This window comes from Microcebus murinus, chromosome 2, assembly GCF_040939455.1.
Source record: "Microcebus murinus isolate Inina chromosome 2, M.murinus_Inina_mat1.0, whole genome shotgun sequence".
NCBI classification, from domain to species: Eukaryota; Metazoa; Chordata; class Mammalia; order Primates; family Cheirogaleidae; genus Microcebus; species Microcebus murinus.
Genome location: NC_134105.1, coordinates 15,677,617 through 15,690,595, shown reverse-complemented (window position 1 = coordinate 15,690,595; position 12,979 = coordinate 15,677,617). Strand labels below are relative to the sequence as shown.

General features: G+C 51.4%; 3 protein-coding genes across 6 annotated transcripts in view; 1 reads left to right on the top strand and 2 right to left on the bottom strand.

Moving 5' to 3' along the window:
* RPL11 (ribosomal protein L11) overlaps window positions 1–12,979 on the bottom strand; it is a 484,397-nt gene that overhangs the window by 95,806 nt on the left and 375,612 nt on the right. The window lies entirely within an intron of this gene.
* The window catches only part of LYPLA2 (lysophospholipase 2), a 317,757-nt gene that overhangs the window by 177,284 nt on the left and 127,494 nt on the right, over window positions 1–12,979 (bottom strand). The window lies entirely within an intron of this gene.
* Window positions 8,552–10,155, top strand: ID3 (inhibitor of DNA binding 3). The gene is made up of 3 exons (XM_012750784.2): window positions 8,552–8,948; window positions 9,058–9,140; window positions 9,665–10,155. The coding sequence occupies exons 1-2, from the start codon at window positions 8,649–8,651 to the stop codon at window positions 9,115–9,117; spliced, it is 360 nt and encodes a 119-aa protein (XP_012606238.1). The 5' UTR covers window positions 8,552–8,648; the 3' UTR covers window positions 9,118–9,140; window positions 9,665–10,155.

Genomic DNA, 12,979 nt, shown 5'->3' with positions numbered 1-12,979 from the left:
ATGATATTTGTGGCTTGCATTATAGTTCTATTGGACAGCATTGGTGTAGAGCATCAACATTCTAACAGTTACTATTAATTGAGCAACTATTTCTTACATGTTGATATCTGTTATCTGACATAATGCTCACCACTCTCCTGTGGGGTGGATATTATGCATAATTCCTTTTTACAGATAAGGTCACACCCTGAGGGAGGGTGTGACCTCCCCAGGGTCACAGCTGGACACTGGCAGATTGAGAATTCAAACCTAAGTTGTCTGACTGCAAAGCCCATGTTCTTCCATGGAATTCTGCTGCACAGACTACTAAAACATCAATAGCTTTGGGGGTCTGTCTGGGGTATCTTTGGTTTATTTGGGGGTTTGGTGTATCTTTGGCTTAGGTGTCTTTGTTCTTTGATTTAGACTAGTTCTGCATGGTAATGAATCATGCTAATCAGAAACTCTAACTGAATGCTTGCCTTTCATAAATACAAAATGAGAAAGCAGATTAATTAATATAAGCAATGCATTTGGAATAAATCAGATCTTGAGATCTGTGGGTAGAACAAAAGGCTGAGGACCACCGATCTAAACAAACGTTTCATTTTACAGGTGGGGAAACCGATGCCCAGGGATTTGCCCAGGGTTGTTGGGGTGTGGCAAAGCCAAGCGTGAAAGCTGGGTTTCTAGGATCCAAGGCTGAGCTTCCCCCAGTACCTCACTGTCCTCCATGGAAGGTCTCTACCCTCTGCCACCTGGAAGCCCTTTGTCCTGGGCCAGCCACCTTCCTCCCCAAAGCTTGTCCCAAGGACTAGAGAGGAGTGGGCCAGGAGACCCAACCCATTTCCCATAGGGGTCCCCAGGCCACCATCTGGGACCAGGAATTCCTTTCAGAGACTGAACTGTATTGGGGCGAGAACAGGCCTCCAAGAACCCACATTCCTACTCCATTCTACTCTAGCTGGCCAGGCCTCCCCAAGGCTCCTCGCTGCAGTCTTCTGGGCTCCCCCAGACTTTCCTACTGAGCGCCCACCTGCACTCACAGTGCGTGGAGGGACAGGGACATTTAAGCGAACTGCCCACATCCCAGCTTCCCTCTTCCCCGACCTTCCAAATAGGTGGGAGAAAGGGCGACTGAGCCTGTGCTAAATCCATGTCCCTGTGAACCAGCGCACGAGAGTCCCAGCCAGAGGCACTGAGGAGCCACCAAGAAACGGAGACAGGGGAACAAAGAGGCCCAGAGACAAAGAGAGAAAGACTGTGCAGACCCAGATGAAGACACGGGGAGAGAGACCAAGAGAACAGGATTGAGCCAAAGGGATGGAGAAACGGGTGGAGGATAAAGGAGAACTAGAAGGGCAAGCAGGAACATAGAGAAATGAGAACTTGAGGAAACCGGGGGCAGAGCAGGGGCGCGGTGGGGGAGAGAGACGCTGAGCGCGCTGGCGGCGACAGGCTTGGGGCGTGGGGACGCCGCGGCGCGGAGGTTTGGGGGGTCCCCAGGGGGGGCGGACCCTCCTCCCGGAGCCTGGCCCCGCCGCAGCGGTCCGAGCAGCCACATTCCTCCGGGTTTCCCACACACTCGCAATCAAAGAGTCCCCAAAGCCCCAGCTTTTCCCGCGCCCCTCCCCCGCCAGTGGCTGGAGAAGCTATTTTTCACCCCCTCCTGGTCTTTAATCTGTTGTGGGGAAAGAAAGCGGCTTTTGTTGGACGAGGGGCTGCGCGGGGGGCGGGGAGGGGGCGCCGGCGATTGTGTGTCCCGCAGCTGCGCGCCCGGGACCGCCGGGGGTGGGGGCCGCCGGGGCGCGGGGCGCGGGCGGGGAGGGTCGCGCAGGGCCGGGGTGGGGGCCGCAGGGCGCGGGCGGGGAGGGCCGGGCCGGCAGAGTGGGGCAGCCGGGGCTCGGGGTGCAGGAGGGGAGGTTTGCGGCGGGTGAGGGAGGGGAGGAAAAGGCCACCCGGGCGCTTGAGCCCATTGTCCTCTTGGCCCTGTTCTGCACCTGGCCCGGAGATTGGAGGAAGATGGGCACATACTGAAGCGCACAGGCAGAGACGGCCGCGAGCCCAGGGAAGATCATGTACTCAGGCCGGGCACCGCGGCACTCTGGGGACACGCCACACATTGAAACAGGATGCAGCACTCAGGGAGAGAGACACACACTCTCACCCAGACACACAACACTCAGAGAGAGCCCACACCCCGAGGGGGGAACAACACACACTCAGGGAGGAACACACTTAGAGACAGAGACACACACGCTGCCTGACACCATAAAGTTCTGTGGGACAAAATGAATTTCAAATATTTCCTCCCTCTCTCATTCCTGATTTCTTGCTAAGACAGCCCCCATTCTCCAGCATTTGGTTCCTTTCTCCCTGTGGTTGGTGACCTGGCTCATGCTTCAAAGCATAAGTTCTGGACTCAAGCAACCTTGTTCTGCCTTCCAATAGCTGTGTGACCTTGGAAAAATCACCTCGCCTCTCTGAGCCTGGATGGATAAGCGGATTGAGGGAGATAATACATGTAAAAAATCTGGCTCATGGCTGGCACTCAGCAAAAAAAAGCCAGCTGTTGCTTGGGCCACCGTAATGAGGGTACTCAGGGACAGCTGTGGCCAGCAGGAGGCTCCCTCTAAGCTGCGGGCCGCTGCCTTGGCTTTCTGGCACCTCTGCATCCCCAGCCCACTGAAGGGCACTGGCCCGGTCAGGAGTGGAGGTCGGGGGGTGGAAGCCCTCTCCTCTCTGGCAGGGTCAGCTCTGTCCCCAGGCCAGACCCTTCCCCTCCCAGCCTTTTGAACTGCTTCGAGGACCTAGGCCATATCTGGGCAGGGTGAAAATTGCTTTCCAAGGCCTTATTTTGCCTTCATCTTTTCTTGCCCTGGGCCCCATCATCTTTCCAAGGCCTTTCCTAAACCTCCATTAGTGGGGTCCAAATCCAATTGTCAGCATCCTATCTGCAGCAAAGAACATTATGCCTGGGAGTCATAGAATCAGAGAGTCACCCAGCACAGCCCGCATTTGAGTTTTAAATCCCCCTTCAAAGTAGTCTCCCAAAAGTGATTACTGGAGTGGAACTTAACTCAGTACATCTTTACTAAATGCCTACTTTGTGGCAGTCACTGCGAGAGATACCGAGAGCAGGGAGATAAATAAAACTTGATTATAAAGCACATGAGCTATGTGCCTGTTAAGGTGGTTGGGAGTGTTCAATGAGTGCTTTGGAAATAGTAACACTCTGCAATATAGTCTCATAATTGTTTTCCTTTTGCTATTTAAGTCAGAGTTAGATTCCCACATAACCTACTGGTATTCTCCAAAGTCTAGAAGTTCCAAACTTTCCCCTTAACAGAGACATGAGGCAAAGGCTATCCCTGTCTGTCCCCATTAGCCTAGAAATGGTAGGGTAAAGGGACTGGTCCTTTTACGTGTGGACACTTGAGCAGCTTGAATGTCTCTGTCTTTGTGTGTATCAATGGTGGAGCCACAGGCCTGGGTTCAAATCCTGATTGTTGGGTTATCACCCCCCCCCCAGCTGTGGCGAAGTCTCTTTGAACTTCATTATCTTTGTCTAGAAAATGATCATAATAATACCTACCCCAGAAAACTCTAGGGCAGATTATGCAAGATAGAATTTATAAAGCCCTGAGCACATGGTATTATAGGTCCTCAGAAAATAAACTCCTTTCTTGCTTCTCCCCACGACACCCCAGATGCCAAGCCAGCCCTTGGACATCCCATGGTCACGGCTATCTGCTGAAGTAAGGTGTTAGTTCACTTCAGGGTGGTGTGGCTGGATGAAGCTAGGTGGACTTGCGTCAGAAGAGGGAAAGAAGAAAGAACTCAATTCCAAAGCTGATTCCTAAAAACAAGAGTAGTCATTCCATACTTTAAGAATAAAAACCTCCTTAAGCATGGACAGGAAGGTATTTGTAGTGGTGGTGGGGCTTTAAATTTCCAACAAATTTCTAACGCTTTCTGAGTTTCTCTGCATAGAAAACAGTGTTTTCCCTTAAAACCCAACACTTTAGTGTCTGTCTTTCTATCTAATGGAGCCCTCCTTGCTTTTCCCTGTCTGGTGGACTAAAACCCTCACAGGGTCCAAGCTACCTTCCCAGGAAGTCCTTTAGAAGGGCAGGAGGAAAAGCATAGGTGCAAAAGGACACAGGCTTTGGAGACAGGCAGACCTGGGTGCAAAACTTGGATATGCCACTTACTAGCTATGTGACTTTGGACAAGCACATTAACTTCTCTGAGCCTCTGTCTCCTTGTCTATCAAATGGGCCAATGAGAAAATGTGTGAGAAGGCAAACAGGAGTTGGCCAACACCACTCAATGGATGGAGATGTGGAGTAGCCCATCTTGGAGGCCCTGAAATTCCCTCCCGTATAAGGACTTGTGCCTTGGATCCAGATGCTCCCCACATCCGCCTTCTCAGTGTTGCCCACATTCCTGAAAATAGCCTTGGCAAGAACCATTAAACTCACCAGGCACCACCTAGCCTACTCTACAGGTGCCTCATCACATCACAGCACATAAAATTAACTAATTGGTTCCCACAGCACTTTCCCTCCCTTATCCCCTTTGATCCTCCCAGCTGTGAGGTAGATGGATATTAATTTCCTCCCAATTTAATAGAGGAGACAACTGAAGCAGAGTGAGGGTACGTACGTAGTAGGGGCAATGATTTGAGCCTGGTCTTTATGCTGAATCCCTTCTGCTTTCCTTGTGTCACCTGAGTCTCATGCAGTACTTTGGGGTCCAGATCCACCGAGGGGAGGAGGGGAGGGGACATGCTCTATGTGTATGGCTGCAAAGTCCTCAGTCCACTTTTACAGGCACCTTGTGAGCAGACAGGTACACATTAAGAAATGCAGCATCTGGGAATGTTCTAAGACCACAGCAGACCGCTCTCACGCTAATGAGAGTTAGTGGGCAGAGTAGACAGGGAGTCAAATGAAGGGGAGGTCTGGGTCCTGGCCGCAGGCCAGCCAGTGACATCCCAAGTAAGCTTCAGCAAGTTTCTGAGGTCCCCAGGAACCCCACTTCTACAGCATAAATGGGAAAAAGCTAGAAGCTCAATTGCAAAAAGACATCTGTAATCCTCATCATCATTACTTTGGCTTAGAAATCAACAACTCAGAGACCCCCCCTACCACCACTTTAAAAAATTTTAAAGATAAAACAGTATAACTTGATAGTTCTGCCAACTTTTCAAAAACTCAGCACAACGTTGATTTTTTTTCTCTTCTTTCTTTTCTTTGTCTTTTTTTTTTTTTTTTAAATTTTGGCAGAGGAAGATTCAGTTCCTGGAAATGCTTACAAAATGATTCCTGACACTGGGAGGAGATAGTTAAAGGGAATAAAAAAAAAGGAAGAAAAAAAATTATATACATATATAGATAAAGGAAGAAGGTGAAAAGAAAGGGAATAAACAAAGGAAAGAAAAGAAAGAACTAAAAGAGAGAGGGGGGAAAAAAAGACTTTAAAGGGCCCCAATTCAAGGAACATTACCAAGTTCTCAGCATCTGCAATTCACAAGCCGCTCGCGGGCCGGGGAGGCGCAGGCCCCGCCCCTTTCTCGGGTGTCGGGCGCTCATTGGCCGGGGAGGCAGTCGCCGGCCGGTGACTGCCCGAGGAAAGGTTGCCTGGGACACGCATCCCTGTGTGAACGCATGACGTCCCACCCTGGCGCCAGGCTGTCTGGGGCTGAGTCTTAGATCAACACAGCTGTGGGACCGGGACCCACAGCTGGGCAAAGGAGCGGATTCCTCAACAAAAAATAGGATTGTGAGAAAAGTTCTGAAACAAAAACAGCGCAGACAAAAGCCTTAATGACATCCTTTCATAAAAATAAAAAATGCAAGAGGGGGGAAAAAGCTGGTAAAAGGAGCAGAACTGGGAACAGAAAGTTCAGAGGCATTTGGAATAAGAGGCTGAGGCCCCGCCACCGCTAAACAAGTTGCAGAAGGCCTGAGCTAGCCCGTCCAGTCCTCTGTTGGGAAAAAGAAGCCTCTTGGGTTTAAACTCTATTCAGCGTCCCCAACCGTAACCCGCTTCTTTCAGAATTATAATCTTAGATTGGAGAGGATCCTTAAAGGTTATTTGGTGCCCCTCCAGGTCCCTTCTGCCCGTTTGTTTGTTTTTTTTTTTTTTAACAGAAAGTGAGGCCCAGGAAGAAAGGAAACTCGTCAGAATTCTGCTTGTTAATCCCACTGCATCCTTCTGTCTTGTGTCACACAGCCCATGGGCATTCCAGACTGGAAGCATCCTGGGAAATAATAGATGTGAAGGTGCTTTGCAAACAAACCGCTACTCCAGCCTGGGGCGTCATGGTAGTAACAGAGCAGGGATCAGGAGTTAGGAGAATCTGGGTGAACCCAGCACCTACCACACGCCTGGCCCCATGCTGGGGCCCCCAGGCACCAAAGAAACTAAGAGATTAGATGGAGAGAGCATGAACAGCGCCTAGCAGAGAAGCATTCAGAAATTATTTACTGAATGAAGGACGCAGATCCAGTTAGTTCCATTTCATAGATGGGAAAATTGAGGCACAGAGCAGTGACTTGTACCCAAAGTTCACACAACCAGTAAAAAGGAAGAATGGGGATTTGAAATAGACCTGCCTGGCCCTGAAAGCCGTGATTTTTCTAGAACCTCCAGGACTTGACCCTTTTATACAAGCCACAGAAGTCTGCAAGATAGAAAAGGAAAGGATGTTCTATTCGGTCATCATTCAGGAGTCCCCACAGCCACCGTTTTCCCTTCCCATGACCAAATGGCTGGCACTTCACTTCTGTAGCATACTTAGACTGACTTGACTGCTCACAGGTTATTTCCCCCCTCTTTCTTATACTAAGGAGGCTGTTCTTGAAAACACTGATGCTCCAGGAAAAAATCTTTCGAAACCTCTTTCTTGAAACACAGAGCCCTGAGGTATGATGGGAAAGAACAAGGCTTCAGGACTGGCTCTTATTACTTATGGTGTGACACTGGGCATGTATTATATCCCCTCTCTGGGCCCTCTGCCATCCCACACTTGCCTGTCTAAATTTCACAAAGCCTTAGACTCCTAGAGTTGGAAAGGACTTAAAATAATCACCACCATCTCCTCATTCTACTCACAAGGCAACTAAAGCCAGGGTACCTGGGCTTATTCAAGATTACATGACAAATTGCTGGCAAAGTTAGCATATTGAACCCATGGCTGCTGATTCCCAGGCCAGTGTTCTTTCTGCTATAACCGTTTTTGAGACTCTCCTTAGCTCTGGGTTTCCACTGTCCTGTTAATCAATGCCACACGTTATTGAACTCTTAATTGTTTCCTGTGTTAATCTTGTCTCCCCAAATTGTGAGATTCTTGAAAGCAGGAGCCACTGTTTTATGTGAAGCGACTCCATAAATATTTACTGATTAAGAAAGCAACCATTGGGATAAATCCCACTTGGTCATTTCCAGGATAGAAAGCAGCATCTTGGAACTGCAGATCCCCAAAAGTCTTAGCAGGTGACAACAAAACAAGCAAAAATACTGAGTGCAAGAGTCCCGTTGCCCTGGGGTCCCTTTCCTGGTGTCCCAGAGCTGGAGCAGGGCTAAGAATAATCAAGTCCAGGTGGCCTGCCCTACCATAGCAGAAAGGGACAGACAATAGAGGGATGAGATTGCATTGTTTTCTGCCCAGAGGTGTGTGGAAGGGGGATGGTGTTAAAAGAGATTTGCTGACCTAGTGGGGAGCCCCTAAAAAAGTTTAGCTAGAAATCATTCTGTCTGTTCCCCCATATTTAAAAACCTGTCCAAAATTATAATTAAACTCATTTCCAGAGCACAACTGGGCATACATTTGATTCCTTATGGAGTTCATGGGGTGGAAGGTCTGCGCTCTTTTTTCCCCCATGCAAACAGCATGGACTCAGGCTGCTTGCTTCTTCCTTTTTTTCTTTTCCCCTGTTGCTCAAATAAGTGTTCTTTGCTCAAACCCCCTTCCCCTCCTCCTTCTGCAATCTCAGCGCCTAGCCCAAATCTGTTTTCTTCATTGTAACCTCAGCTTCACCGCAATTAATTTTTTTTCCCTCTGGTCACAAGATAATTCCTGACGCCAGTGAGTCTGGAGGTCAGACGAACAGCAAATTGGGGAACAAGGCGGCACTAATTCCTTACAAGTTTCCCTTGAAAAATCTTTTGCCTAAAAAAAAAAGAAGAAGAAAGAAAAAAAAGCTTCTTTGCTGTTCAGGGATTTATGACCTCGGAGGAGCTGTGGGTTCGAACCAGTGTTGGGCTAAGGGCTGACTGGCAGGGGGCAGGGGAGCTCAAAGATCTGGGGCGCTGCCAGGAAAAGGCAAATTCTTAAAGTTAATGGTTTGGAGTGATTTTTTAAATCCTTGCTGGCGAAGAGGCCCGCCTCTCCCCAGTATCAGCGCTTCCTCATTCTTTGCCTCCGCGGCTCCGCGGTCTCGGCGTCAGACCAGCCGGGGGAAGGCTGTTTGCAATTTAAGCGGGCTGTGAACGCCCAGGGCGGAGGGGCGGGGCCGGGCCCGGCCGTTTTGCATAAAGGGGCGTGCCCCCCAGGCGGGCTCTATAAGAGCGCGCGGAGGCGAGCGTGCGCGCATTGCAAGCTGCTCTAGGGGCTTTCTGGCCTTTTCGCCCTGTCGCCACCTTTTGCATCACTCCCCAGCATGAAGGCGCTGAGCCCGGTGCGCGGCTGCTACGAGGCGGTGTGCTGCCTGTCGGAACGCAGCCTGGCCATCGCGCGGGGCCGAGGCAAGGGCCCGGCGGCCGAGGAGCCGCTGAGCCTGCTGGACGACATGAACCACTGCTACTCGCGCCTGCGGGAACTGGTACCGGGAGTCCCGAGAGGCACTCAGCTTAGCCAGGTGGAAATCCTGCAGCGCGTCATCGACTACATCCTCGACCTGCAGGTGGTCCTGGCCGAGCCGGCCCCTGGGCCCCCAGACGGCCCGCATCTCCCCATCCAGGTGCGCTTGGGAGCCGGGGCGGGGCTTGAACGCCTGGGGTGGGATGCTTCGGGACCCCAGAGCTCCAGATTGCCTTGCGTAACTCTCCCCTCTTTTTCTCCGTTCTCAGACAGCCGAGCTCGCTCCAGAACTTGTGATCGCCAACGACAAGAGGAGCTTCTGCCACTGACCCGGCCGTCCTGGCACCTCCAGGTGAGTGTCCGCGTTTCCCGGGGAGAGGAAGGTGTAAACGCCAAATTCCAGAGTTGGCAGACCTTTTAAAGAATGCCACCCCCTCGGTTTAGGGAAACTAAGGCCAGAGAGGGACAAGTGACTTGCCCATAGTCACATCAAATGAATGGCAGAATCAGTTTCCATCTAATGTGCATTTAAGCCTTAAACGCACGTCGCCCCTGCCCTCCCCCAGTGGCCAAAGATCCGGAAAAGTAGGCGCGGGTGCGACTAAATAAAATAGTCTTTCTGTTTGGAGTTGTAAAGGGAGCTGTGTCTTCCTCAGCCCCCTCCCAACTAGTGTCAATTCCAAGGGGGAGGGGTGGTGCAAGCTCCGCCTGTGGTCTTTGGCGCCAACTGGGTGGGGGCGCGTGGGGCGCGGAGTTATCAGCTGGAGGTAGAGACCAAGTTTCCTCCCTGGCGCCGGCCAGTCTGCGGACGGCCCCCGCCTCGGCGCGCTCGGCGGAAACTGACTGCTGCCTGGTCTTCTTTCCTCCCCCGCCCAGAACGCAGGTGCTGGCGCCCGTTCCGCCTGGGACCCCAGGACCCTCTCCGGCCGGAAGCCCGAGGGCATGGATGGGCCCCAACCTCGCCCTGCCCACTTGACTTCCCCAAACCCCTGCCTGGAGGCTGGACCTGGTGCCCGGGAGAGGACTGTGAACTTGGGTGGCCTGAAGAGCCAGAGCTAGTTCTGGCCTCCAGCTGGGCAACGTCACCCTGCCCCCACCCCACCCCCAAGTTTTAAGGACTGTCTTTTCAGAGTGTGGAGGTGTTGGGGGGGGAGTGGCTGCTCTCCAAACTCTGCCAAGGTGGCGGTAGAGCTGGTCTTCTGGTCTCCTTGGAGAAAGGCTCTGTTGCCCTGATTTATGAACTCTATAATAGAGTATATAGCTTTTGTACCTTTTTTGCAGGAAGGTGACTTTCTGTAACAATGCGATGTATATTAAACTTTTTATAAAAGTTAACATTTTGCATAATAAACGGTTTTTAAACAGTTGTGTATGTGATTTGATCATTTTCCTTAAGTGCTAATGTTCTTTCTCCCATTGCTGGATAAAAAATGCCCTGAACGGGCAAGGAGGGAAGGTGGGCTCTGATGGGACATACTACTGATGGTTGGGTGCAGAGAACATCTTTGCTCTGCTCCCTCATTTTACAGATAAAGGAAGACCAGAGCAAGTTATACTCAGGCAAATTGAGAAATCAGTTCTCAGATCCCTTGAGACCTAGATATCACTAATTACTCATAATGCCTTTCTATCAGGGGATGCGGTAAGAGGGGAGCCTCCAGTTGCTCTCACCTGGTGCCCAGGCATGGGTGGTGGTTGATAGACCCATTTCAGAAATGAAAAAACTGATCACTAGGCCTGGTTTCATTTTCTTAGTGCTCTCTGGCCTGGCTTAGTGGGCTTCCAAAGTTGGGAAGAAAGGGGTCTTTGGATAATGGTTGGGAAGTACTGATACTAATCCCTCTAACACTAAGTGGATGTAAACTCTGACCCTGAACTGGGAATTCCAAAACAGGCTCCACAGGCCTTATTCCTTCTGGTATTTATACACCATCTCTATTGGGAATCTACTAGAAGCATCTCTATCCCTATTTCAAAACTGGGCAAAGTGAGGCCAGGGGCAAGGCGTCTGGGGAGGTAGAGATGCAATATGAACCTTAGTTACAGTGACTATGTGGTAGACAGGAGCAGGGGCTGGGACTGGCCATTGCATGAGAGTGGGGCAGAGGGCCATGCCCCAACCCATGCCTTCCCCTTCCTGTCCCCCTTCCCCCTTCCACCTGGTGGCTCCCCAGGTGTGCTTTACCAGGCGCCTGGCCTCACTAGATTCCTGTTTATGATATGATCTCATCTGTGTGTTGGCCCCTGGCATGAGTTACTTCAATATTTCATAACAAACAGGTCACATCATCACCTTTCATGCCTTAACCCTGGTGAGCTTTCTAGGGTGAATAGGGGTATGGGGGAGGGGGACAATCTGTCTCTGCCAACCATCCTGCCAGCCTGACCAGTGGTTCTCAAGTGGTCCTGGTCTCCTGAGCTGATTTGATGGAAGGTATGAACACTCTCTTCAGAAAATACACACACACACCTTTGCAGAGCAAAAGCAGACCTCCAATCTCCCTGGAAGTTAGTTATCCATCCCCATCTGAGGAACCCTTGCCCCAAACCAAGTGAAAGACCTGGGCTGGGTCTACCTTGGGTTGTTTCTTGGGTATGCTGTGCTGGCTCTGGAGACAGCCACATAAGGGTGCAAATCCTTGCTCTGCCTGCTGTATAACTGCAGGCTTTGCCTCTCTTGAGCCTCAGTTTCTGCATCTGTAAAAGGGAGCTGATCTCCAGTTGAGGAAGCAGTTAAGGTGCCTGGCCCCACATTACACCATTAATTGCAGTAGAGTCGGGTAATAAACTCATGTTCTTTTCCGCCACAGCATGCTGCCTCTCCAGCTTGCTCAGAATCTTCAGGACTGTGGAAGGCTAGAAAGAGCTGCAGCCTTCTGTCACGTGGCCTTGAGCAAACCCACTTTGCTTCTCTGAGCCTCCCTCTTTTCTTGCCCTGCTGCCTCCCTGGACAGAAGATAATGGTGGGAAAGTTCTTTGAAATGCATCACACACCTACGAGGTATTATTAAGCTAATTCCAAGGAGATTGCCTGTTTGGGACTCCCAGGACTGAGCCGTTCAGGTGGCCGGGACAAAAGCTAGACCAGTGCGCCAATCCATTAGTCATTAGAGAGTGAAAGCAATTTGGCCCTAGATTAGAAAACTCTGAGAGAATAGTGTCTTCAGTCATAATCACCTATGGAGTGCCTACCAGGTGCCAGACTCTATTTTATCTTAATGTTTTTTCTAGTCCTCACTGCAGCCCAACAAGGTAGGTATCATTATTCCTGTTTTACAAAGAAATAGACTCAGAGAGGCAGAATAACTGGATCCAAGTCACAGATAAGGAAGTGGCAGCGCAGGGTTTAGGAACCCCCGCTTCCTCTAGCTCCAAAGCCCATGTTCTCGCCTCCCCTTCAGATAGGTTCTTTTCCCTCGTCATTCCCTAAGCCTGGCATATATTTGGTCCCCAGTGGATGCTTGTTGAATAAAAGACCTAAGGCTACCCGAGGTCAAAGGGGGATCATGGTACCTCCCTTCAAGGTGTGAGGTTTGGACAAAAGACAACACGCGTAAAATCTTGGAGGTCCCCTGAATTCCAAGATCCACTGTTAACTGAGTGTCTTACCCTCATTACCGCATGTGATCTGCCATCAGCCAAACAAACACGCTCTGATCAAGCGAAGTAACTTGCCCTTGGCCACACATCTAAGTAACAAAGCAGGGATTCAAATTCGTGCCTGTGACACCAGAAATGAAGCCCTTTCCAGAAAGCCAGTTAAGAGCTCACGAGCTGTGGATGCGCGGTTACAACTGTCTATCCTCCCGGCCTCATCACTCTCACGGCCACCACTCTCCCCCATGCCCCAGGCTACACCCTGAAAACCTCCAGTGGCTCGCTCTTTCCCGCAGAGCTCCTTCCAGGGTTCCCCCTGCCCGCCCCAGACCTCCCAGGAGAGGGCCGCTCCCCACCGGCGGCTCCTCGGCGCCCGGGCAGGGGCGGGCCTCGCCCACGTGGCCCGGAGCCCAGCTGGGCGGGGCCGTCCCGGGCCCGCCCCTCGCCCCGCCCCCGCCGGCGTCCGCGCTCCCCCCGCGGGCCCTGGGGGCCGCTCGCAGGTGTTCGCTGGCGCCCGGATGTCTGAGCTCTGGCTCCGCTCTGGCTCCGGCTCCCTCCGCAGCCTGCGGGCGGGGCTCGCAGCCCATCCGGAGC

Coding starts and splice junctions, on each gene's coding strand:
- ID3 (XM_012750784.2), top strand. CDS start 8,649: ATGAAGGCGCTGAGCCCGGTGCGCGGCTGCTACGAGGCGGTGTGCTGC. Junction 8,949..9,057: donor GCCCGCATCTCCCCATCCAG/GTGCGCTTGGGA, acceptor CTCCGTTCTCAG/ACAGCCGAGCTCGCTCCAGA.